Source organism: Myotis brandtii, unplaced genomic scaffold, assembly GCF_000412655.1.
Source record: "Myotis brandtii unplaced genomic scaffold, ASM41265v1 scaffold413, whole genome shotgun sequence".
NCBI classification, from domain to species: domain Eukaryota; kingdom Metazoa; phylum Chordata; class Mammalia; order Chiroptera; family Vespertilionidae; genus Myotis; species Myotis brandtii.
In genome coordinates, this window is record NW_005365869.1 from 788,564 (window position 1) to 815,817 (window position 27,254).

At 45.9% G+C, this 27,254-nt stretch overlaps 1 protein-coding gene across 1 annotated transcript in view; it reads left to right on the plus strand.

Moving 5' to 3' along the window:
• Window positions 1-23,790: 23,790 nt before the first annotated feature.
• Window positions 23,791-27,254, plus strand: part of SAMD4A (sterile alpha motif domain containing 4A) — a 105,065-nt gene continuing 101,601 nt past the window's right edge. Inside the window, 1 exon segment of the mRNA XM_014545598.1 lies at window positions 23,791-24,309. Coding sequence (XP_014401084.1) covers window positions 23,898-24,309 — 412 coding nt within the window. The 5' untranslated portion in view covers window positions 23,791-23,897.

Here is a 27,254-nt window from a genome sequence, read left to right on the forward strand (position 1 = left end):
GATTATTTTTAGCAAAAGAAGAGAATGAGCAATATATCCTATCACTCAGCCACTTTATTCTGATCCAGTCTTCTCTAACAATAGCTCCCTGCTACGCGCTCTTGAAACACAAGTGCTAATATCATGAGAAATGAATTACATGGAAAACAGTCTGATTTGTCCTAAAAGTGCTAAAAATACCATTCTGCAACCAAGAATGTTTAAACTTTCTTCCCTTTTCAGATGATGCAAGATTCTAGGCAAAGACTGGGTTTCAGAAGACACCCTGAGGTCTGGGCTTGAGTAGGGTTTTAGCTGTAGAAGTAAAGATCTTTAGACAAGGGCTTTCGAAGTGTGCCTGTAGGTGCACAAACCATTGTTTTCCATGTCCTTCTTTGGAGATGGCTGGTGATGAAAAAGTATTGTGTTTATTTATTTCTCATGAAGAGACTACGGCCCAGGAGATGACATTCCCAGACTTAGAACCTAGTGTTCCTGGGGTCCCATCTGCCGTGGGGAGACAACTCTGAACTACACCATTTTTGTGTCGCTGTTTTCTGCATGGTAACTCTTCCCCGTGCTTGTCCTTCCCGGTTCACCTCTCAGAATATGTGGAAGGAAATACTTCTGTTTGGGAGCCTTTAAGATTTGACTAGAGGATCTTGTCTGGGACCTGGGACAGAGAGGACGGAAGGAGATAGTGATCTGGAGGATATGGAGGCAAAGTGATGGTGAGACAGGTGTGTGTGTGTGTGTGTGTGTGTGTGTGTGTGTGTGTGTGTCTCCAAAGATGGAGCCTGTGTTCCCAGTCCCACTGAGGCCACACTCCCTTATCTTCTGCCATCATTCATTCCCCTGTTGTGTCTGCGAGGAAATCTCACAAGCATGTCTGAGTTCACCGTGCATTTCTTTATACAGAAATCTTTTTTTAGGCTTCATGTAGTTGTAGAATAAGAACTATGCTGGTGAAACTAAAGTATTGGTCTTAATACAGTGCCAGATTTTCTGTTTGAAAAAAATTTACTTTGCCCTGGCAGGCATTGCTCAGTGGTTAGAGTGTCAGTCCATGTACTGAAGGGTCTCGGGTTTGATTCCCAGTCAAGGGCATGCGCCTGGGTTGCAGGTTCTATCTCTGGCCCCTGTTGGGACATGTGCGGGAGGCAACCAATCAATGTGTCTCTCTCACATGGATGTTTCTCTCTCTCTCCCTTTTTTCTCTCTCTCTTCCCCTTCCTCCCTTCTACTCTCTCTAAACATCAATGGAAAAAATACTCTTGGGTGAGGATTAACAACAAAACTTTTCATTATAAAGTACTTCTCAGGAAATAACAATAAGGCAGTGCATGGTGAGTTGGGTGTTAAATGATTGCCACTCATTTTTTAATGCGTCTTGTTGAGGGGTGTAATTTTCAGGTCTCAGAGAGACTAGGATTGCGAATATCTCTGGACTGTGAGCAGAGATGATGGTTAGGGTTGTACTGTGAGTATTGAGGCTCTTTTTGTGTATGATTACTTTTTTTTTTATTAAATCTTTATTGTTCAGATTACATTTGTTCCTCTTATTTTTCCCCCTCATAACTCCCCTCCTCCCAGTTCCCGCCCCACCCTCCGCCCTCACTCCCCACCCACTGTCCTCATCCATATGTGCACGATTTTTGTCCAGTCTCTTCCCACATCTCCCATTTCCCTTTCCCCCCCAAGAATAGTCAGTCCATTCCCTTTCTCTGGAGGCCCTTCTCCCCTCACCCGACACACCCAGTTCCCTCACACCAGCCAGCAGAGCCAGAGAAAGAAGAAGAAAGCAGCGTCTTATTTGCTTTCAGAATCGGATTCTCTATTGCTTTGGAGACATGCTGGGATTTGCTCCTAAACTATTATTACATTTCTATGTCCATCCAGGTTTAGATTCATTCGTAGGAAGAACCATGTAAACAGAAGTGAACGGGTCAGGCCGTGTTGTGCGGAACTTGCCTGCAGGAGCCTGAGCTCAGCCTCAGCGTGAGGAGGACTGCGTTCCCCAGGCCGGGCTGGGAGAGGGAGTCAGGGCTGCCCCAGGGCCTCGCACGCCCCTCGCCTGCACCAGCCTCAGTTTCTCACCACCTGCCCAGTCAATGCTTGTTTTTGGCATTAGAAGTGGTAATGTTTAGAAAGATTTTTTGAAAAAAATTTTTTTATTGATTTCAGAGTAAAAGGGAGATGGAGAAAGAGACAGAAACATCAATGATGAGAGAATCATTGATCAGTTGCCTCCTACAAGCCCCACGCTGAGGATGGAGCCCACAACCTGAGCAAGTGCCTGACCGGGAATCAAACAGTAACCTCCTGGTTCATAGTGACCTCCTGGTTCAACCACTGAGCCACGCCGGTCGGGCTGCAAACTTTATATAAAAGTACTTTACAGATGTAAAATACGAATGTTAGGAACTCAACCAGAGCTTACGTAGGTAAATGTAATTATGTTGACCTCCTGGTTCAGCCACTGAGCCACGCCGGTCGGCCTGCAAACTTTTTATAAAAGTATTTCACAGATGTAAAATACAAATGTTAGAAACTCAACCAGAGCTTACGTAGGTAAATGTAATTATGTGTGTGTGTCTGTCACTATGTATGGGGACACCGGTAATTCTGGGAAAGCTTTTAGTCACTTCTGGATGGAGCCCCAAGTGAAAAATATGCAGGGAGACCAGTTCAGCAGTTTCACGAAGTTTAAATAAAGTGAGAATTGGAAATCTCCCAAGACAAGCAGAGGAGGTAAGCGGGGTCAGACCCCTGCTCCGGATGATGGTAAGATTAGTGACTGATGCTATGTCCCGGGTCAAGAAGAAACACAGAGCTAGTGACGACAGCTGTCCTGACATTCGTGCACTGTGTGGTTGCAGGCTGGCCTCATAGCGGTAGGGACGAGTAGACAAACATACCTGAGGTGGGTCCATTGAAGGACTGTGTGGGTGAGGAGTCCCTAGATGAAGAAGGGCTCTGCTCTGTTCCCACAATGGGGCCTTTTGTGTCCGGGGTCGTGGGGAGTCTGCCGCATGCGTGACGGACTCTCGAGGTATGAGTTTGCAGGAGAAATGTCCATAAGTTGTACTTATTCTCAGGACTCAGAAAGCAGCAGAAGTAACTGGGGCTTGCTCAGTGCCCTGTATCCTCGGTTTCATTCCATTTGCTCTCCTCTGTGGCCTCTCCAGCTCCCAGGCCTGGACAGGTGGGAGTCACAGGAAAGTAAAATGAGGTAGTTTCCCAGGGGTAATGCCAGTGGTAGCCAAGTGACAAAGACATACCGTATCTGACCCCTGCTCCGGATGATGGTAAGATTAGTGACTGATGCTACGTCCCGGGTCAAGAAGAAACACAGAGCTAGTGACGACAGCTGTCCTGACATTCGTGCACTGTGTGGTTACAGGCTGGCCTCATAGGAGCGGTAGGGACGAGTAGACGAACATACCTGAGGTGGGTCCATTGAAGGACTGTGCGGGTGAGGAGTCCCTGGATGAAGAAGGGCCCTGCTCTGATTCCACAATGGGGCCTTTTATGTCCGGGGTCGTGGGGAGTCTGCCGCATGCGTGACGGACTCTCGAGGTATGAGTTTGCAGGAGAAATGTCCGTAAGTTGTACTTATTCTCAGGACTCAGAAAGCAGCAGAAGTAACTGGGGCTTGCTCAGTGCCCTGTATCCTCGGTTTCATTCCATTTGCTCTCCTCTGTGGCCTCTCCAGCTCCCAGGCCTGGACAGGTGGGAGTCACAGGAAAGTAAAATGAGGTAGTTTCCCAGGGGTAATGCCAGTGGTAGCCAAGTGACAAAGACATACCGTATCTGGGTCCCTACCTCTCAACCATGGCCCTCACAGCGCACGTCCCATTGAAGGCTCATTGTGTGCATCTTTCTGACATTTCTCAATTCCTGATATTAATGCTTACTGATCATTGGTTATGTTGGAAGCCAGGGGTGGGGAACCTTTTCCTGCCAAGGGCCATTTGGATATGTATAACATCATTTGCAGGCCGTACAAAATTATCAACTTAAAAATTAGCCTCCTATATTTGGTCAAACATTTAATTAACTCCCCCCTAATGCCTTGGCAGGGCCAGACCAAATGATTTCAAGAGCCTTATTTGGCCCTCCGGCCGGATGTTCCCCACCCCTGTTTTAAGCAATTACTCTTGTTCCAAAAAGTATGTAAGATAGAGTTTCTCAGCACATAATCAGCTTCCCAAGGTGTTTTGCTCTGGATTTATACTCTGTGGCTGGACTCTTCAAATGATAAATAGAAAAGATAATGCGATGGGGAATAAACACGTGCCAATTAAAGCACAAAAGGAAACATGCTAAGACAAAGCTTCCACTCTATTAACCATATAGGCCAGCCCTGTTTTTCAGGCATTCGGTGGCTTCTGCTTAAGCAATGCTGCCTTGTAGCTAGGCCTGCTGGAAAGGAAAAAAAAATGAATGAAGAAGGAAAAACACTGTGTTCAAGGTTGCTGGCTACCTAGCTGAGCAACCCTGTGCTCTCAGCAGCCAGCATATCATTTTCTTCCGTTGTTAGCCACTGCTCGGTGCTGTTAAAGGTGGGCCCTTCCTACCTGCGCCCCCCCACCCCCCGAAAAGCTGAGGACCTGGTGAGCACCTGCCCGGCTCTCCAGGGACAGAAGTGTGTGCCAATGCTCTGGCCTTTACAGCTTGGGCTCTAGGACCCTGCGAGAGGGCTGTCATCTCTCAGAGTCATAGTCAGCTTCCTCTGGGACACCCCTGGGAAGGATGGACTAGCAGGTAGATCCATCTGATTCTAGGCCCCCGTGGCTGTGAGGAGGGACAGAGTGGTGCCAGGGTTCAGGAAAGTCAGGGAAACTCCCATTTCTGTCTGGGAAGACCCACGTGGGTGGTGGTGACGCCGGAGCCCAGCGCAGTCACTTTATTCTAAGTGAACTTCACCTGAGTCCTCGTTCCTAGAAAGGCCGAGAAGGGCTTGGGGGGCAGGCTGAGCTGGGGATGGGGAATCCAGAAGGGCTCTCTCTCTACCAGACTCATAAACTGCTATGATTCTTCCACAAACAGTCACTTCTCTGCTTGATTTATTCCTGCAGCAGAGCCCACATCCCACACCCTTCCCCTCCTCCCAGCACAGCTCCGAAAACACTCCCCTGCCTGCATATTTTTCATCAGAAACTTTAGATGACTTCCTGCAGATTGCCTGCTTCACGCAGAGGAGGGGGAGATGGCACCCAGTCTTTTTGAAAGGACTGTTTAAGTGATCATTTGAGCCGAAAAGAAATCACCTTTTTATTCTTCAAAACAAAAGGCTTTTTCAAGCCAGCTGATTGGAGTCTAAATTGTTCCCCACAGCAGAATGGGGGTGGAGGGCATGCCTCCAGGTGTATCCAGGTGGCACAGTCTCCTGGTGAGTGGTGGGTAGATGAGAGCTTCTGTGTGGACCCCCTGGGGCTCACAGAGAAGGGATTTTTCAAATCCTGTCATTTCAAAGTCCAGGTAAAATATTGGCATAAACAATGGAGTTTTGCAGAGTCAACCCGCCATTGGCTCAGGTAGTAATAGAAAATCGGGAGTCAAGAAAAGTGAGAAGGTAGAGATTTTAAAGTCATTCTTGGTTTTAATGTATATGTGGCTATTGTAATCAGACAGGGAAGCACCCCCACGCCCCCAAACCCATCCTAGGCATGAAGAGCCCACCCGTTCGAGGCGAATTGTTTTTAAGGGTCCCACCCTAAGGGTCACTGATTTTGCAAATTAACTGACATTCCTAGAAAAGCTCCATGGTGTGCCAGTAAATATTTACTCCGCTCGTGACACTTCAAAGGATACCCCGAAAAGTGCTGGTCTGCTTCCAAAGGGTGAGCAGTTTACTCTCAGGAAATGGATTACACACTTGTGGAATCAGACCAACACCCAGGCTGCTCCGTTTCAACATACTTGAAAATGCAAAAGGGAGCTTTCCTGCCTCCAACTTTCAAACCTTTTCCAGATGGACCAAGACTGGTGGGCGAGTGGGTGGAGCCCAGCAAGGCTGGTTCGGCACCATGATGGTGGCCACAGGCTGGCGGTGGGTGGCTATGAAGGGGCACCCCCTGTACCTGTAGAGAGATGCCTTCCATGCCTGCTCTGTTTGCATTTGCCAATGCAAGAAACCAGGGAAATCTGTGGAAAGGCCAATGTGCTCAGCTGAGATGCTACCCCCTTACATCCTCCCTGCCCTCCCCGAGTTCCCTCTGCTGGTTTCACTTCTCCGCTGCAGCTGCCCACAGCTGTCTGGGAAATGGATCTGGGCCCAGGGAAGCAGCAGTGGGGGGTGGGAGTAGAATATGGCATGTTTTTTGAATCTGGACCTTTTTGCCTTAGCAGCCAAAGCAGGCTCAGTAGGCCCACTCTGTGCAGCCTTTGACGGAGGCTCAGCTGGGGGCCTCGGAGGGAGACACTTGGGAGGAGGTGGCTGAGCATAGTCTGCCGTTCGGGTCTGGGCACCAGGTTTTCAAAGAGGCATTGAGTGGAGCCAGAGGAGGGTGGCGAGGAAGCTGTGGGGGTCTAGAAATCATCCTATCTAAATATTAGTAGAAGGAACTGGATATTTTTAGCCTTAAAACATTAGGGGGATGGCTATCTTATGAAAGGGAGGGGTAGATGTTTTGGTAATTTTTAACTGTAGTAAAATATACATGAAATTTGCCACTTTAATCGTTTTCAAGTGTTCAGTCCTTTCACATTAATTATATTCACAATGTTGTGCTACCACCACTGGTATCCATTTCCAGAACTTTTCATCACCCCAAACACACACTCTTTACACATTAAACAACTTCCCCCATCCGCCCCCCCGCCCCCCAGCCCCTGGTAACGTCTGATCTATTTTCTGTCTCTATGAATTTGCCTCTTCTAGGTTCCTTATATACGTGGGATCATACAATATTTGCCCTTCTGTGTCTGGCTTCCTCCACTTAGCATAATGTTTTTAAGGCTCATCCATGCTGTGGCATGTCTCAGAATTTCAGTCCTCTTAAAGGCTGAATAATATCCCATTGTATGTATTTAGCACATGTTGTTTATCCATTCATCTGTTGATGGACATTTGGGTTGCTTTTGGTTATTGTGGATGATGTTGCTGTGCACATGGGTGTGCAAGTATTTGTAGATTTATTCTTTGTGGTTTCGGAAGAGCTGACCTTAGTTGAATGGGAAGAGGTTTCAGAGAGGCCAATTGTGGCTTCAGGAATCGTAATTCTCTTTGACGGTGGAAGTGGGCTCCCTGTGGCCAGGGAGTAGCTCAGCCCAGTGACCATCAAGGAGGAATCGTGTGGTGGGACCCCCACAACTGTGAGGAAAGGGCCAGAAAATCTCCGAGGGCCCTTCCATAAGCAGAATTCAGTGAGCCACAGGCGGGTGGCTTGTGCCTCCTAATGGAACCACCTGGAGAAGGAAAAAGTGGTGTCTGATTAACTTTCCCCTGAGAAGAAGAAGGGAAGGTGGTAGATTGACTATTTACTAGTCAGGAGAGGTGACTTGTTAAACTCTCTCTGGCCTGGACTTGAGGTCAGAGGTTGATGATGCTGTTACACTCATTCAAAGGTTCTGTCTAGTCTTGGGGGGACCTTCCCAGAGTTCCTTAGAAAACGTTCTTGCATGCTGGCATCCTGGGATGGAGGCGAGGTCCAGGGTCCTCAGCACGGTCCCCTCTTATCTGCCCAGAAAGGAGGGCTGCCCCCTGGGGACTGTCTGAGCCCCATCTCAGGGTAGGTTATGCTGAGTCCAGGTGGGGAGTGAGGGAAGGGGGAGAAGGCTGGATTGGGATGTGTGCAGGAGTGAATACCAGCTGAGGGGGGGATGCCCTGGGATCCAACACAATTAGCTTTGTTCTGGTACAGTTGGGGGTTTTCTTATCATTAGCTGGGGAGGCCTAGCCAGAGAATTCCAGTATTCCAGAGTGAGTTTAATTGTGGGTGATTTCATTCTGCCCTTTTTATGTCGAAGCCAGGGGCTTGCGTCATGTAACAGCAAATTCAGGGAGATTTTTATTTGCATGTGAATCATAGCTTTTCCAGCTGAATGTCACTTACTTGGAATTTTCGCCTGATTTTGTTTTTGTTTTTGTCTCTTGGTGTTTTTCCATCGGGCTCTTTGGCTAACCAGAAAAAGGAAAAAAAATAGAGGAAGGGCTCAATCTGACTGGAGCAGGGTTTGAGTTGGCAACTCAAAAAGGAGAGTATTATGAATGTGAAAAAAAAAAGAAAACGGATGCTTTATTTTGCTTTGAGGGAGGGACTGAGCCAAGTCAAATTGAGAGCTCTAATTTGGGAATGGTGTTATTACAGGTCATTGGGAGTTGGTTAAGCTCTAAATTGGGAGGCCAGTCACATGAGGAAGCAGCAAAGGCGGGTCACATGGGGGACGGTCTGGGCACTTTTACAATGAAGTTTTATCTTATTTACTACACGGTAGAAATGTACATCTGTCGTGTTGAGAAACCAAGTCACCTTCTTGGCTGGTAGCGCTCCCTGCCTTCGCCCATCGGTTGTTTTATAAATCAGCCAATTCTTCTGATATGTGTGCTTTCCGGGGCTCTATTTAGGTCCTGGAATCTGTTCAGTGATTAGTGGAGCAAGCCATGTGCTAATGGTTATATATCTGTTCTTCACCTTCACCTTCAGATCTTATTCTGAGGAGCTGCTTCCCTTTTTTTTCCAAAGGCTCTACCCATTTTAGATCGCAAGGTCAAGACATTCTGATTACTTTTCAAAATAGGGATCTATTACATGTTTAAGGACATATTAAAAAGTGATGATAATTTATTCGGTAATCTTTCATTTCCTCAGCCCTGTTACTGTCAGCTTGCAAAATGAAAATTAAAAAAAAAAAATGGGTCCTGCCCCACCATGGGCATTAGAAATAATGTCTTCTTCTTAGCCCAAAGCTACCTGTAGGCTGGTCATTCTTGGTGTCTTGTGGACCAGGAAGGGTTGTGTGTGGTAAGTTGCTGATTTTTCTTGGAGAATCAAAGTCGGCTTTGTTGATGTCTGAAGCCCTGATTCGTTAGCTGTGTTTGAAATAAAAGCAAAGCAGCCCAAGAAGAATATCTAGAATTCAGTCTTTGGTACAAACAAGTTGTGCTCATGGCCTAAATGGGGCACGTTACTAAGCCTGTGACACAGAGATCCTGCTGGTGCCCGAAGCATGTGGATGGGCGATGCTTGTGATCGAGGTTAGGAATAGAAGGTGTGTGGAAACTTTCTATTAAAGGCAGCCGGGTCCCCTGGACTGGGGTGGACAGTGGTCAGGATGCTCTGGCACCGTTCATGGCCCTTCTAAGGTATTGCCATCTGACCTCGGGTGAGTTTCTCTGTGACTCTGTTTCCCGAAAGCATCCTGTTGGTTTGGGGAGGGGAGGATAGGGGCTTCTGGAGATGGATGAGATGTGAGATGTTATCAGGTACATGGATGGAGGGTGGTATCACAGGAACACAAATCAGGGCCACGTGTCTCCACACAGGGCTGGGCTGCTAGCCTCTCCTCAGGCATCGTCCACTGTGGGTGATGCCTCTGACATCACAATACCCAGCAGGACACTCAATAATGACCAGCTGTGCCCAGTGGACACCAGAGCAGGGAAGAAAAGGAGGACAAGTGGAGAGGGAGGAGATGGCGCAATCCCCTGTGTGATAATTCCATCAACTCACAACTTTTTCACCTAACATCTGGTTCAACTGTAATGTGTTCAGCTCCATACAACCTGCACAGCCTCTGTGACCTCCCCCCCAAACGCAGCGAAATATTATGGTCCTCTAATCAAGAGAATTTTGCGCCTGTTGCTGCCTGTCTCGTGGTTCATCGTCGGACCCGTGAGTTGATACTTCACCCAACGGCTCTCCGGAGCAACCGTTTCGAGGTAATGCTTGGCTCTGTGTTCCAGCTCCTCCTCCTAAAGCAGCACAGCACCCCAGAGGCCATGGCTCTGTGGTAAAGATGCTTTAAGACAGCAAGTCTCCCCTTCATTTTATTCCTCAGCTACCTCCGGCTTGGTCAGACTTTATTGTGGGCCAAATGGTGGCTCCCCTGTGTAGCCTTAGTAGATGTTATCACTCCTTTGGCATTGCTATCATTGGGAAGCTTGAAAGATAAGCCCTGTCCTGGAAATATTATGATATTTTGCTCGCTTATTCTTTCTTTTTAATCCAACAGCTTCCTCTTAAAAGTAAGTTCTTGCCACTTTTTGAATTGATTTCTCTTTACCAATCTCTTGGTAGAAAATTATTTTTCCCACCTGCTTTTCACATCAGCCTCAACCTGCTGATCTTCCCAAAGCTGGGAATTGGAGGCCATGATTTTCTCTTTGTTCCTTGGATCAGTGGTTCTCACATTTAAGTCTGGATCCGAATCACCTGAGGGGTTTTGAACACAGTTTCTGATTCAGAAAATCTAGGGTGGAGTCCCAGAATTTGCTTTCTAACAGGTTCCAAGATGTGTTACCTCCTGTACACTTTGAGAACCAATGCCTTAGACCTTCCTGGCTCTCCTGTTCTTCCCTTCCCCTCCTTAGAGTATCATCCTGATCCCGTAGGTGATAGTAACTGTCAGGAGCAATTATATAGCGTCCACCATGGGCCAGGCAATGGCCCCCATGCTTTATGCAGATCAAATAATCCAAATAGCACAACAATCCTATGACGTATCCCACTTTCCAGAGAGGAAAGCGAAGTGTGTGGAGTGGTTAAGTGAATTGCCCAAGGACACAATGCTAACTAAATGGCAGGTTGGGTTCAAACCCAGACGATACAGCTAGAATCTGTGCTCTCAACCACTAGAGGCTGTATTATCTTTCTTTTCCTTCCCCTCAAGCCACTTAAAGCACGTGATACCCCTACAGTTCTTGGATGTGAGTATCCCAGAAAGGAACTCCAAGACCATCAAGGTACTTGTCACCTGCATTTTGGGGTCCAGGTGTGAGTGCAGATGATGGGGGCTTTTAGAGGGCCACGGCCTTGGGAGGGCCGAGGGAGGGGCTGATGTGAAGACAGTGGGGAGCACCCACTTGTGAAGAGAGGCTGGTGCTCACTTTCTGTCAGTGTCCCTCCCCATGCTGCCTTGGACCAGAGCCACGGCTCTGCTGCTGACACTAGCACCCTAACCAGAGGCAGAGGAAGCTGTGTCATCAGCCATGATGGAAAAACCCGTGTAACCTTTGTCCAGTCTGGTCCCGTAAGCCTGCATGATCGGGCAAGTGAGTAGGGGACACAAGTGCAGACACTGTCCCTGCCCTTAAAGTGGGGTCTGATTGGGGAGACAGTTGTTGCACAGGCATGTATGTCATCGAGCTAGACTGTGTGGTGGAGATAAGGCAGGGAGAGCCAGACTAGATCAATAGGATCTACAGAGGGAAGTAGATTCTTAGACCATGTCATGGGTAATGGTGTGGGGCAGGAGGGAGAGGGTTCGGATGTCTAGGGGTGTATCTACAGCAGAGAATGTTTAATGATAAGTAATTATCTCTTTTAAGATTTAAACAGCTAAAGGTTAAGACTCCATTTGTATGGTGATCATCAATGAAGCTCTTCATGTTTTTCTAGTACCTCATATGTTGGCTGCTGGCTGGAGGTCTGCTGTAGGCTCTGGGGTTACTCTAGAGAATGCACTTACTCCTTACAGAGCTGCCTGTTGGTTCTATAAATAGAGACCTTCTTAAATTATTTCTCTCCCCCTCTGGTTTGATTCGCTCCAAATTCTTTGTATTGCAGACATTTCCATGGGATACAAAACTGTTCCCATGGCTATTTCTGACCCTGCACACCCCACCCAAAAGGCATATCCTAGCCATAGACATTGATAAGGCCTTAATGATAAATATCTAACAGATGAATAAATATATCCACCTCCAAAGGTGGTGGTGTAAAGCCAGGTTAAAGCAAAACAGGTCACTGCCGTCACTCCCAGCTCTGGACCAGTGTGGCCCGAGTCCTCTTGCTATTTTTGTCTTCCTTTGGTTTAGAATTCTAGCTAGTATGTTTGAGATTCAGGAAGAATGAGTGAGAGGCATCATAGCTCTGAGCTCTGGTCTCCCCTGCAACATTCCCACAAAGTCTGCTAAAGCTACAGGTCCTCATCTGGTTAGTCCTGATTCTGGTCCAGCCACTGACCTCAGGGTCTATTGAATTTCACGGTGGGATGCCTAGAAGGAGGGAAATGACCTCGGCCATTCTCATTCCAGGTTATAGAACTTTATTCTTTACCATCGTCCTTTCTAACTTTTCTCCTTCTTACCCCACTGTCCCAAAGGACTTCAGATACTAAAAAAGTAGCTCCCCGTGGAGGGACCTGGAGAGTCTTATGCTAAGCGAAATAAGCCAGTTAGAGAAAGATAAGTATCACATGATTTCTTTCATATGTGGAATCTAATTAACAAAATAAACTGATGAACAAAATAGATCCAGAGACATAGAAACATAGGACAGACTGCAGAATCTCAGAGGGAAGGTGGAGGATGGGTGGGTGGGTGGGAAGTGATCAACCAAAGAACTTATTATGCATAACCCATGGACACAGACAATAGGGTGGTGAAGGCCTGGGGTAGGGAGAGGGGAGCGGGCTAGAATGTGTCAATGAGGGGAAAGAGGGGACATACGTAATACTTTCAACAATAAAAAAAAAAAGTAGCTCCCCTTCTCAAAAAATCAGAACAATCATATTCTGATTGTGTCCACAGACCTACTAACCTGAAAACGAGTTGGGTGCACAAGTAACAGGTGATAGATAATAAGCTGCTTTTCTGCTTACCTTTGCATAAGTTCCTGGAATTGGCTGATGGCTAAGAGAACCAGAGGGGAGGTGTGCCTCTAACTCCCTCTGCAGGGCTGTCCTAATGAGGACCAGAGAGAAGAACTGGCTATATCCTGGGGCAGATCACCCAACTCTGTCCTCGTGCGGTTGACTAGGCCCTTTTCTCAAATACAGTAACAGTTAATTTGTGACCATGGATTTGAATATCCTGCCTTCACAACACTGTTCGTTCTCTCCTCTGTAGAATAATTTGTACATGTATTTCAGACTTCATACCTAAATGAGTGATACGTTAATTTTACTATGAACTATTCCAACATGCATATTTTTAGGAATATATATATGCCATTCCTTGGTGACAATACTTACATAGTTACACATTACAGGGACCTTACATTCACACTTATACTATAGATTCTTATCCCTCAAGTGGGAAATCTTGTCTATAAGTTGTTGAGCAACATCCTCATTATTTTAGAAAGTGTGGGACCTGGTGACTTAATAGTCCAGATTCATTTAAAGATGTTGTCAGAGGTGAAACTTGCTCACGCTGACCCTTCCCGACTTTGGGAGGTTTATAAAACTGTTGTGTGAAGTGGCTGTGTTCACTTTGGCCTGTTGGATTGAGCACGAACTACTCTTTTGTGATTTGACCTGTTTATATTCCTCCCAAGACGCTCCTTTGTTGACTCTGTCTGGACATTGCCAAGGATTTTGGTCTTGGAATTCCTTAACAAATATTATTGCAATTAGGCTACATGGACCACGGTGTGCCCCTTTCAAGCCTCGCATTTCCAGTGCTTCTCATGGAACAAGGCCCGAATCTAAGTACACAGCAGGTCCTCGAGTAACATCATTTTGCTCAACATTGTTTTGTTATATAATGTTAATGAGGAAAAAAAAATCAATTCCCGGCCGGGGCCACCATCTGAGTGGAATTTGCGCATTCTCCCCATGTCTGTGTGGATTTACTGTGGGTACCCCCACGTCCCAAAGACGTACAGGTGAGGTGAACTGGTGTGTGAATTGTCCCAGCATGAGTGAGTGTGGGTGGGTATGAGTGGGAGTGACCCTACAGTGGAAGGACGTCCTGTCCAGCGTCGGTACCTGCCTTACACCCTGAGCTCCTGGGATAGGCTACTGTCACCCATGACCCTGAACTGGAACAAGCAGGTTGGAAAAAAATGATTTTGCTTGTTTTTAATAATGTTTCTTAAGTGTATGGATAGCTCACATTTATTTCAGTATTTAATATGACAAGGATTTTGGGTCTTAATTTAAAAGTTAGTGATATATTTGTGACCAGAAATTTGCCATCGGAACTTAACTCTTGTTTATATCAATTAGCTTATGGTACAGTTGGTTTCATTATACGTCATTTTGATTAAAGTTGCAGTTTCCAAGAACCTATCAACCATGTTAAACGAGGACTTACTGTAGTAGTACAAAGCATGCTTTTCTCCTTTGAGAGGACGGCAAGAGGATTGCAAATTCATCACTTTGAAATGCTGTTGGAGAGTCATTTTGTGGTCTGTGGGGTTTTGTTGATGGTGGTCTGGGCCTGAGAGTGGCACTGAAGATTAGGGAGTGGGAAAGCGTCCTGCTTTTACAACATTTATAGCCTCTCATTCGAGGGGATATGGTAGAAAAAACTAGCTGAATGTGGTTTGCAAGGATTCGTCTTGCATTTGTCAAGTGTAAGGTAACCTGCTCTTCATCTCTAATTTATCTGACCCTTAGGAGACCTGTTCCTATGAGGTTTTATTCTATATAATAAAAGGCTAATATGCAAATTAGCCAAATGGCAGAACGACCAGTCGCTATGATGCGCACTGACCACCAGGGGGCAGACGCTTAACGCAGGAGCTGCCTCCTGGTGGTCAGTGCACTCCCATAGGGGGAGTGCCGCTCAGCCAGAAGCCGGCTCATGGCTGGCAAGTGCAGTGGTAGTAGTGGGAGCCTCTTGCATCTCCTCGGCAGCAGTCGGACATCCCCAAAGGGCTTCTGGACTGTAAGAGGGCGCAGGCCAGGCTGAGGGACGCCCCCCCCCACCCAAGTGCATGAATCTCATGCACCGGGCCTCTAGTTAGAACATAATCATTTATGGCTAAAAACATTTGGACACTCAACTGTCTTAACACAAGCTATTGGCATTGGTTTTCTTTCTTCAACAGATGTTTGCAAAAGAGTGTATTAAATACATTTAATTCTGCTGTCTCAGCCACTCAAATCTTTGTCATGTAGATTACTTTAATTGGTGTCAGTTACAATCAGGAAAAGTACCCATTATGCTTTTGTTTTCTAGCACACGGGGAAATTTTCCATCCTAAACAGAATATTGAGAAGGGGGGTGTAGTAAAAATTTTGAAAATCATTTTATTTTCCTCCTTTGTATGTTCTTTGTTTTTATCTGACTTCTAAAAGTAATCAGAGTTCTCCGGAGTTAAACGAGAAAGGTGACTGAACAGTTTTGGGTGACAGTTGGTACCCTTTATTTGCAGGTCACCCAGTCGGTTGGTCTTCATTTAAAGGAAATTTCTAGGAAGTGCCTAAGATTTGGAGTAAGAAATCCTAAAGTCTAATAAACCACTATTATACAAAATGCCTGGCATGATTTTATAGGGCCACTAAAAATGAGATTAATAAGGAAATGTTACTACATGGAAAAATAGAGACAATTCTACTACCTTCGTAGAGCTTACGGTCTAATAGAGAAAAACAGAAAACAAACGGTCCACAGCAGGTCACATGATCAGTACTATAGAGAAAAATAAAGCAGGGCAGCGGGGATGAGGGAGTGTAGGGTGAGAGGGTGATGTGTGGACAGAGGAGGTCTCACCAAGAAGACAGACGGGGGGGAACTAAAAGAGCAGTCCAGCTAGAGGAAACAGCAAAGGCAAAGATTGGGAGGTAGGCATGTGTCTAGAATGTTAAAGGAACCTCAGGGAAGCCAGGATGGACTAAAATGAATGAGGAGCATAGCAGGGATGGGGTCTAGATCATAGAGGGGCTGATAGGCCATTGTATGGCTCTTACTCAGTATAGGATGGGAAACCACTGGAATGTTTGATCAGAGAAATGGCATGGCTTATATTCTGATATAAAAGGATCATCTGGTTGTTACATTGATAATAGACTGTCGGAGTGGGCGGAAGGCAGAAGCTTGGTGAGAGGTACACAAATTCTGGATCTGTTTTGGAGATCGGGCAGACAGGATTTACCAACAGATTTAACATGGGATGTAAGAGAAACGATGGACGATAGTCAAGGATACTCCAAGGTTTCAACCTGAGCTACTAAAGAGATGGAAAAATCATGTGCTGAGCTAGGGAAGAACAACAAAGGAGCATATCTAGTGAATAAGAGCACGAGTTCAGTTTTGGACATGTTAATTTTCAGATCATCTGAGTCGAGATGTGGAGGATGCAGTTGGGATAGATGAGTCTGAAGCTCAGAATGAGACCTGGGCTGCAGGTACAAATGCGGGAGGCAAGGCCGGAGGTCAGAACTGAGGCAAGTGGGTTCATCTGAGTTGAGATGTGGAGGATGCAGTTGGGATAGATGAGTCTAGCTCAGAATGAGACCTGGGCTGCAGGTACAAATGTGGGAGGCAAGGCCGGAGGTCAGAACTGAGGCAAGTGGGTTGGGGAGCTGGCCTATTTTATGTGCCTGCTGAGAATGGGCAGCCTCAGACCTACAAGAGTTGGTCATAGCCAGAAGGTTAGAAGCCTGAAGGTGAATCCCAACCCTAATTTGAGCCCTTAGATGAGATCTCAGGACTAGTTCACTGTTGGCCTGGGGTCCTTCTGGAGCAAAAGAGCCACCTTGATCACTCAACCATGCCAGTAATACCCAGGAGAAAGGTGACCAAGATGGAAAATCCTCATTAAAGAGATGACCAGATCCCTCTGGAGCAGTAAGTGGGTCACTGTAGGTGTCTCTCGGGACCAAAGTTGCCTGGTTCTTGCCCTTTGAGGACAGTCAGGTATCTTTGAATGACCAGCACCTAACAACCTTCATGTTCTCAGAGAAAGCTCCAGTGGTTATAATGGGCCATGGAATCCACTACATAGATCCCTGCCTTTTCTAGTGAATTCAAAGGGCAGTAGCATTTTGAGGGTTTTTTTTTTAACCAAGTTAACTATTTTTTGTGTAACAAATTACCCCAAAACTTAATGGCTTCACATAATAATGCTTATCTTAGTCTTCTGAGGGCCAGAAATTGGGACAGTCTAGCTGGGGAGTTCTGGCTTAAGATTTGTCTTTCACAAAGTTGTAGTCAAGAGAATGACTAAAGCTGGAGACTCTACTTCTGGGTGGCTCACTCACATGGCTGGAGTTGGTATTGGCTCTATTAGCAAGCCTGAGTTCCTCCCTCATGGGCCTCTCCCAGGGTTCCTGGTGTGGCTAGCTTTCCCCCAAGCAAGTGAACCAAGAGAGCGAGATAGAAGCTGCAGGGCCTTTTATGACTTATTTCAGAACACCCCCGCCACACTCTACTGATCACATGGACCTGCTCAGATTACACAGGGGAAGAGAGTACACAGGGTGTGAAAACCAGGGGGCCGCCTCAGAAGCCAGCAATCACCTCCTTGAAAAAAAGGGAGAAGGTTCCTATCTTCTTAATCCTCTGTACCTGGCTAAGCACCATTTGCAAGTGCAGGAGCTGTGTCTGTCACTCCATAGCATCTGGGTCCCTCGTCACCACCAGTCTAATCCACATCTCTTGCAGGGATCCACGAAATTATGGGGCTGTTTCTTTAGTCATCTCTAGCTCAAGAGAGTACCTTGGGAGACAATAGGCAAGTAAAGGTGCCAACACAAGAATTCCACTGTTTGCCATGGGCATTTGCCATTTCACCCCTGATTTTTTTTTTTACGTGTCCTGTCAACTCCAAATACATGGTGTGAGGTGTTACCACTGGCTGTCTGTCCTGCAATTGTGCGGAGTTGCACTGCTTAGAAGCCTTTATTACATGATATGTCTAGGATTGTAATACACATTCTTCCAAGGAACATTTGACCATTGAAGACCCATGAGTATTCCCTCCTTTTAGCACATTTATTTAATATATATACTTCTTGATGTGTGTACTTAATTTCCAGACATTTCTCACATGAGCAAATTGCCTAAATACACTTGTGAGATGCCAAATGTTATTAAACCAAAAACAAGGGTATAATAAAATAGCAATTTAAGGGTAATTTACTAACAACTGGAGCCCTTAAACATTGACATCGTGTTGTGTAGTGCCATTGTATAGTAATAATACCAGACTTGGTATTCAAACACACTCTTTGTCACTCCAAGAATCATTGGGACAGTTTCCTAATCCTAATGGCCTTTAATTATAGCTCTTCTAAGATTTTCTTTTTAGTATTCCTATGTCCCTGGTTTATAAATTATAAATCATTGACTTTTACCTTCATAAAACAGCCAGCAAGCTCGTAACATCTCTGGTCTTTATCCAGAGAAATAATAAAGTATTCAGAGAAAGTTAATAGAGGTGAGTTGGCATCACTAAACCTTGCTGTTCTTGGGCTTCAATTTTTCCACATTGTCTGCTGAACAGAACGATGTTGGGGTGGATAATAATAGACACTGCCTCATAGAAGTGATCAGTTAATTGACCATTTTGAGGATTCCTGGGTCTTCTCCAGCAAGGAGAATCCACTGAATGCACGTCTCAGTAAAAGCTCTTTTCTGTCTGGAAGATGGTGTGGATGCCACAGAGAAGGCCAGTGGGCAGCTGGCAGGACTGAGCCATTATGTACCAGGTCCCCACATGTGGGACCTGACTTCTGTTTGCAGGTGGAGATGCTCCCTCTCGTCAGTGCCCTGGGGATGCTCTGAGAGACTGATTGATTCTGTGCTAACTAGAAAGCAAGGAAGTAGAGCCTGCAATGCTGGCTTATTAATTTGCCAGGAGGAGCCATCATCAGAGGGACCAAATGTACTCAAAGTCCATATAATCAGCACAGCAAGGCCACCACAGGAAGCCAAATCATAATCAGAAACCATTTACAAGTATTAAGTTGCCCTGAAAAATCATCATCACAGAATCTAGAAATACATCAAGTCTGTGTGATCAGTTCATTCTCTCCCGGAAGGTACCTGGGAAGCTAAATCATAGGCCTAAGGTTGTTTGGTGAATGGATAATCAGGATGAGGGAGGCTAAGTGAGGCTAAGCAGCAACAGGTTAGCTTCATGAGTTCATCTCATGGTGGAAATGACTTTGCCCGAAGGACTGAACTACTCAAAGCCAAATGCCTAAACTTCCTTTTTCCTAGAGGGGCACTCGGATAGGTGTATTACTTATCTCTGGCCACATAACAAAGCACCCAAAGCATAGCAGCTTAAAACAACAATAAACATGTTATCACACACAGTCTGTGGATCAGGAATACGCATGGTGCTAGCTCGGGGTTCCTGGAGTGCAGACACCTGGAGGCTGAACCAGTGCTGGGCCTTCTGCTTCCAAGATGGTCCTTTCCCATGGCTGCCGGCTGGCACTGGACGGTGACAGGAGGTCCCAGCTCCTCATCAGCAAGAGCTCCCTCCCTTATTGGGCTGCTGGAGTGTCCACACAGCATGGCAGCTGGCCTCCCCCAGAGTGTGTGACCCCGGAGAGCAAGGCCAAAGCTGCAGTGCCTCTGGTTACCTAATTCGTGATGTCACACGCTGTCATGCTACTTTCTAGTTGAGGGAAGTGACTCACTAGGTCCAGCCTTCCTTTAAAGGGAAGGGAATTAAGTAGGCTCCCCCTTTTGGAGAAGAGTGTCAAGGAAATTGTGCACATATTTTAAAACCACAATAGGTATCACCTACATTGTCTCTGTAACTCCTTTTTTCCTCTATTTCCATAGCTGACCAACTCTTCTGATCTATCTACTCTATAAATATACTTGTATTATATTTATAAAAATAATACTAGTACACTAATTGTATACTTAATCATATGTTCTATATGTATAATTATATATTTTATGTATTATGTAATTATATATAGTATAAATATTAATGCATTTAGCATGTTCAAGCTCTTCTAGCATAATAACCCTTATGCATCTTTATGCTACTTTGCATACTCCCGTTCTGCCATCTCACCAGCAAGGGGACCTGGGACAAGTTCCTTGACCTCTCTGTGCCTCTGTATGTCCTCTTCTGTAAGAGAAGGCTGTAGGACCTGCCGCCCAAGGTTCTGGTGAGGATTCAGTGAGTAATTACATGACAGCACTTAGAAGAGTGCGCGGTGTGCAGAAAACATTCAGTCCTGTCAGCTGGCAGCCTGGCCGCTGTGGCAGTGACAGAAACAGTTTGATCCAGTCGGTGTAGCTGGCCCTCGGAAGGCAGTCCTATGTCCATGTTCCCAGCGGCAGGTAAACAAAGTCATAGTTGTCTTCCTGGCCACGTCACAGCCCCACCCCGTCCCAGCGCTGTCCCAAGGACAGAGAAAGAACCGATTCAGGCCTGGACGGGACCGGGCAGCGGCCCCTCGTGTCCCTTTCCTCCCTGCGGTGCTTGTTGCTCCTCTGGAAGCCAGGTTAATGCCTGGCAGAGAGGTTCGCGGGCATAACATGTTTAGTTTGTACTCTGAATCCTGTTTACGGTTTGTTTTTGTTCCTGATTTTTTTTTTAGATGACCTTTTGCGGAAGGGGACAGTATCCAAACAGGGAAGTGACCTAGCAGAAAGCTAGGGAGTTCCTTGAGCCTCGTGCATTTCTATTCAAGGTTGTTCCCAAATTGTATTTTTAAACACATATCTCCAGGGCGTACACTAGCCACATCTGATCAGTGTTGGCGTTGGACGTGGGTTCATCTTCCTCTCGGGCCCTTTTGCTTCTTGCCAGTGCCTGTCGAGCAACTTGGGCTGAATGAAGAGATTTTGTCTTCATCCCAAGCATATTCATGATTTATCACAAGCCAGTTTTGCTGAAAATGTATTGATGAGAAAGTTAGAATTGGTGCTTTTTCCATCTCCCGGAGCAACTTTAAAAGGGAGGCTATACCTAGTGGGATGCATGAAGGTTGTCTTGTGTCAGGTGGCAGTTAGCTAAATATAGTCAGGGAGCTGGGAGGGACCTGCCGAGGTCATCTCTACCCTCCCACCCGCCTTCCCATCTGAATGTCTCTAGTACTGTGCAAGCCAGTGCAGTAGCCACAGCCACGCATGGCTTCTGAGCCTTCCAGCTGTGGCTAGTGTACGCTGAGTTGTGCTGTTGGTGGTAAAATACACCCTGGATTTCAAAGACTTCATACAAAGCAAAGAATGGAAAATGTTTCATTCATAACTTTAGATTAATTACAAGTTGAAATAATAATATTTTGACATATTGGATTAAATAACATTTATCATTAAAATTAATTTCACCTCCTTTTTTAATTTTGAATATTATAAAATTTAAAATTCCTTATGTGAAATTCCATAGTCCATATCAATATCTATCCACTTCCGTAGACCATCTAGTTCTATTCCTCGTGCCCCCAGGACAGACTGTAGAGCCTTTCTTGTAGACTCCTCTGGGTCTTTTGTCATTCTGGCACTTGGTTCTTCTCCACATCCCATCTTAATCTCTCCTGCCTCAGTTTGAAGACTTCCACTTCCAAATGACTGTTCATCTCCTTTAGAGATCTCTACTGGAGAGGAGTCAAGCATCTTTTCATATTGTTCAATTGTAAGCTCAATAACCCCATTGCCTTTCACCTTTTTACTTTGTCCCCCTTTTCCAACTCTGATGAGGTTTTGTGACCTTTGCTGGGTCGTCTTTGGTCCATTATTTTTAAAACTTGGTATCCAGCTCTAGCTGGTTTGGCTCAGTGGATAGAGTGTCGGCCTGTGGACTGAAGATCCTGGGTTCGATTCCGGTCAAGGGCACATGCCCAGATTGTAGGCTTGCTCCCCAGTAGGGGGCGTGCCAGAGGCAGCCAATCAATGATTCTCTCTCATCATTGATGTTTCTCTCTCTCCCTCTCCCTTCCTCCCTGAAATAAATACAAATATATTTTTAAAAACAACTTGGTATCCAAAACCACCCAATATCACTCTACTGTGGGCCTGACCAATATAGAGACAAGTAGAAGGAATTATTTCCACCATCAAGTACTTGAATGGTTATTTTGATACATTACCTCATTTAATCCTACAATACGAGGAGAGCAGATGCTCTTGGTAACACTCTTGACTGATGAGAGAGTTGAGGCTCAGAGACGTTAAGTAATCGATTGACCAAGGCTCCACTGCAAATTAAGTGGCAGATCTGGGATTCGTGCCCAGGTTTGCCTGACTCCAAAACCCACATTTTTTCATTACATACCTTGCCGATACTTTTCTCCGAATACACCCCTGTGGTCCTGAGAGGCCTTCAGAGTACGTGGCTGTTGCATTTGCAACTTACAGTCAATGATGCCTCTGGAGTTTATTCTGATATGTTTCTGCCTTGCTAGAATTGTGAAGCCCTTATGCTCAATTCCAGAAGCCTCCTTTCAACCCTGCAGATACTGCATGAAAGCCAGTGGGAGCCTCTCCTTGTAGGGTCATCAAGTTGAGTTTTCCAGGTATCAGGAATGACTTTTCTAGAAGAGAGCTTTCTTTCCTGTGGCCCCAGGTCCTGTGGATAGCTCAGTCCCCAGGACAAGCTACTTCTCAAAGGCCAATCAAGACGAAATGCATTGTATTTCCATGTTTACCTAAAGGCAGCAGGTTTGTTTTGATCCGAAGAGATCCTTTTGAGTGTGTTAGAAACAGATCTTCATATGGATGAACCTTGAAGACATTATGCAAAATAAAAGAAACCAGTCATAAAAGGACAAATACTGTGTGAACCCACTTATATGAGGTACCCAGAGTAGTCAAAGTCACAGAGACAGAAAGAATGGTGATTGCCAGGGATATGGTGAGGAGGGGATGGGGAGTTACTGTTTAATGAGTATGGACTTTTGGTTTGGGAAGATGAAAAAGATCTAGAGATGGATGGTGGTGATGGTTGCTCTACATTGTAATGGACTTAATACCACTGAACTGTGCACTTAAAAATAATTTAGCCCAGCCGGTGTGGCTCAGTGGTTGAGCGTCGACCTATGAACCAGGAGGTCACGGTTCGATTCCTGGTCAGGGCATATGCCCAGGTTGCGGGCTTGATCTCCAGTGTGGGGTGGGCAAGAGGCAGCCAATCAATGATTCTCTCTCATCATTGATGTTTCTATCTCTCTAGCCCTCTCCCTTCCTCACTGAAATCAATAAAAACGTATTTTAAAAAATGGTTTAAATGATAAATATGTTACATATATTTTACCACAATAGAGACAACCAGACAGACCTTGTATACATGGAGAAAGCTACCTTCCATACGTGATCAGCGGTGGGGCCTGAGTTCATTGCTCCTTTGAGACTTGAGCTCACAGTCGTTTTCTGAGTCAGCTTCTTAGGAGCGAGGTGCAGGCTTACTTCACGAGGATGAGGGGAGTCCTTTTTTTTCCCCTTGACATATTTCTCCATCTCAGAAGTCTTACCAACTTCACACAAATGCCTTTACCAGGATGTAAACCACTTTTCCACAGACATCTGGAGGTGGGGGAGGGGTGGGAAGCAGCCTTATCCTCAAGGACTCCAGTATATGGACCCTTGATTAAACTTGCCTTTTTTATAGAGATTTTTGTCTTCTGTATCTCCTACACCCCTGTGGTCCCCCATCTATCAGAAGATGTCTAAGAAAAAGAAAACAACAACAACAACAAAAAAACCCAGGGCTGTAATTCTGTTTGGTTGTACCAAAGTAGTTGTAGCCTCTTTGGAGACCTAAGTGAAAAGTAGATTAAGGACCAAAAACATCTAAGAACGTTTGTTCCATGTTTTACTGAAGGCACTGCCCCCTGACAATCTGAGGTCAGTTATCCAATCTGATGCATGGGCTGTTTTGAGAAAATTTAGTCAGAGCACCTGGATGGGGACGCTAACCCACAGGCATTCTCTTTGCCGTGTGGTGTTCTGTGTCATTGCGGCCTTGTTTACTTATGTGCCCTGTCTGTTTTCCTTCCCAGGAATCATTAACCAATGGCAACAGGAATCCAAGGATAAAGTGATTTCCCTCCTGTTAACTCACCTGCCTTTGCTGAAGCCAGGAAACCTCGACGCAAAAGTAGAGTATATGAAACTGCTGCCCAAGATCCTGGCGCACTCTATCGAACACAACCAGCACATCGAGGAGAGCAGGCAGCTGCTGTCCTATGCGTTGATACATCCGGCCACCTCGTTGGAAGACCGCAGTGCTTTAGCCATGTGGCTGAATCACTTGGAGGACCGCACGTCAACCAGCTTCGGTGGCCAGAACCGAGGCCGCTCGGACTCTGTGGATTATGGGCAGACACACTACTATCACCAAAGACAGAACTCCGACGACAAGCTCAACGGGTGGCAGAACTCTCGGGATTCTGGGATTTGCATCAACGCCTCCAACTGGCAGGACAAAAGTCTGGGGTGCGAGAACGGCCATGTGCCCCTCTACTCCTCCTCATCCGTCCCCACCACAATCAATACGATCGGAACCAGCACAAGTACAAGTAAGTCCGCTGGAAGCCCTTTAGCGCAGTCTGGTTTGGCGACTTGCTGTGTGTGGCATGCCTGCTGGGAATGTCTGCTCTGAGCACAGGTCACCCCGGGAGAGAAGGGCTGATTGGAATTGGCTGTGGGAAGGGATCTTCGGACCCCGTCTTTGTTGCTCTTTTGACTCTGGAAGGATGAAATGCTGGGCAGGTAAAAATGATTGATGGTCCAAATTTGGGTTACAAAAGAGATTTAAAAATTTTTTTTGAACAAGTTGGTGAAAGAAGGAAACTTCCTGTTTCCACTAATAGAAATGCTTTCGCCCACGTGTCTTCCACCCTGGGGTCTTTGGATTTGCCAAGATGCTGTTGTGTGTGATTTTCCAAACCTCATTCTAACCCCTGGTTAACCAGGCAGCCTCATGGACTTTGTGCATTTCCCCTTTTTCTTTCTTTTTCCTTTTTTAAAAAAAAATTTTCCCTGGAATGTTCCCTCCCTTGCATCTCCTGGTGTTATCCCCAGTTGTTGGGGGCACGTTTCCTCCTGGCCAGGGGGAGCAGGTTTGCTAACTGAGAATGCTGCTCTGTGCTGTGGCCTGGTGTGAATGCTGTGGTCTTCTCTCGCTCAGTCTAACCTCTTAGGAGATGTGGGTCAGGACCTGCTTTGCAGGGGCACAGGGGCAGCAAAGGACAGCTTCCTACTCTTTTGACCATGAAAGCAAAGTGCCCTGCCCACAGCTGGGACGAGGGCCGGAGTCTTCTCAAAATGCCATTGGTGCTTCTGCAAAGTAGCAGCTTGGGAGAGTAGGCGGTCATCAAACAGAGCTCCTTGATGCTAGTTTGCACGAGTCTGTGAATACAGTCTCAGTGCTGAGATGACTTCCTCAGGGCAACGCTTCTGTGGTTAGAGCTTAGATGCCAGTGAACATGCGGGAACCCCCACCTAAAAGATAGGAGAGTATTAAGAATTGGCAGTGACGGCTTCTTGGCCTCTACCACCACTTGGATTTTTTTTGGCAAATGGGCCTTTTAAAATGGCCTTCTCACAGACGGAGGGGTGCTGAATTATAAGTCCATCAATTGAAACAGTACCATAATTAAGATACTGCAGGGATGATGCTACAACATGAGATTTAAATTCTTCTTTCTACATTTGCATTGAGATACCAATAACTTGCACATTTGGAGAATGGGGTGATTATTGCATCATTAATTTATTATGTCAGAGGTTCTGGTGACTGTCTTTCTCACAGACTAGTAATCCGGGGAACGGTTTTGCTACCCTCCAGTGACGAGAGTGATGCTGGGACTGTTAGAGCAGACGGTGCAAGCTGGGGTGACAGAACTTCTTGGCCCAGGTTTCCTGGGTCTGGGACAGAACCTAGAAGTCGTTACAAAACTCCTTGACAGCAGGACAGACGCAAGCTCTGAGCCACTTGCCCTCTCAAAACTTGGTCTTTTGTGTTGTAAGGGGTTGAGTTGACGTCATTTGTCTGGACCTTAGTCTTGGGCCACCACCTTTCTGCTCCACTGATTTAAACATTCAAGGTTGGGTCTTGACAAGATTTGTGCCTTCGAGATGGTTTCAAATTGTAGTTAACGGGTACTTCTGTTTTTCACTGTGGCCACCAGCCTCACCGAGAGGAGGAAGTGCGGAGATGCTATCATGGCCTCCCAGATCTTTAGGTCCCTGTGTAGCACTTGAACAGAAAAGGACTTGAAGGTTTAACAAGATAACTAGATTACATATCACAGGAAGAAGAAAGGGGTTGGAGCCCTGTTCCCGAGCAAAGAAGATAAGAGCTCAGATCTTTCCTCCATAAAGTTTCATTCAAACACTTAGGCCATGTCAACACTTGTATTTTAATGATATCTCTTTAACAAAACATTAATGTCATTGCTTTTCCCCCCTCTGCATTGTCCACAGAGCAGCCCAGCTGGCGTGGCTCAGTGGTTGAGCATCGACCTATGAACCAGGAGGTCACGGTTTGATTCCTGGTTGGGCCACATGCCCGGGTTTTGAGCTTCATCCCCAGTATGGGGTGTACAGGAGGCAGCCAGTCAATGATTCTCATCATTGACGTTTCTATCCCTCTCCCTTTCCTTCCTCTCCGGAAAAAGAAAAAAAAAAAAGACAGTGAGGAGCAAAGTGCAAACACTGATACTCAGACAGTGTCCTCATTTGCATCTTCTGATGGTCACCTGATAAAAGCACCTTTCCTGAGCCCCAGCCTGGCAGAGTGGTTTCGTGGGCCTTGTGGCCATTTCACTGTAGTAGAAAAGGGCTCAGACTTAAGGCTTCAGGGTCCCGTCTGCTGCACTGAAGAGCTGCATTTTTCCCCTCTTTCAAATCGGAAAAAATATCTGCACAAAACAACCTGATTATACTAGTAAGTAAAGAACTGAAATCAGTTAGTGCTTCATATTCTCAAATTACCAGCCACATTAATGATGGTTAATGAAAAGAAACTAACCCCCCTTACACAGTTTTTTATTTTTAACCTCGGTTGACTCCATTATTTTATTCCTTTGATCATTGTGCTCCAGCAACATGCCTTAGCATTTGTGGCCTCCTCCCTCTGTGAATTCTGAATCATTCAACTACCCCGCAAACACTTGTTTCATCCACAGATGCTCAGTGCTGTGTTTGAGTCTATGGGATATAAGGAAGTTTAAGGGAAGTATTTCCCCCTTCAGGGAGCCTATAATATAAACAGAGAGAGAAGACGTATCAATCAGCCTCACAATTAAAAATTAAATGTTCCCTTTTCCCCAAACTTTTATCCACAGAAATTTTACATAACAATTAATGAGTTATATAAAAATGTAGTTAAAAAAAAAAACAAACCTCTAAGAGCTGCCACAAGGCAGTATAGGGCTGTTTCAGCTGAGGGGGGTGTGGTGGGGGAGAGTCCATACTATAAGGACTGTGAATGTAGGGAGTGGAGAAATCTTTGTGAACT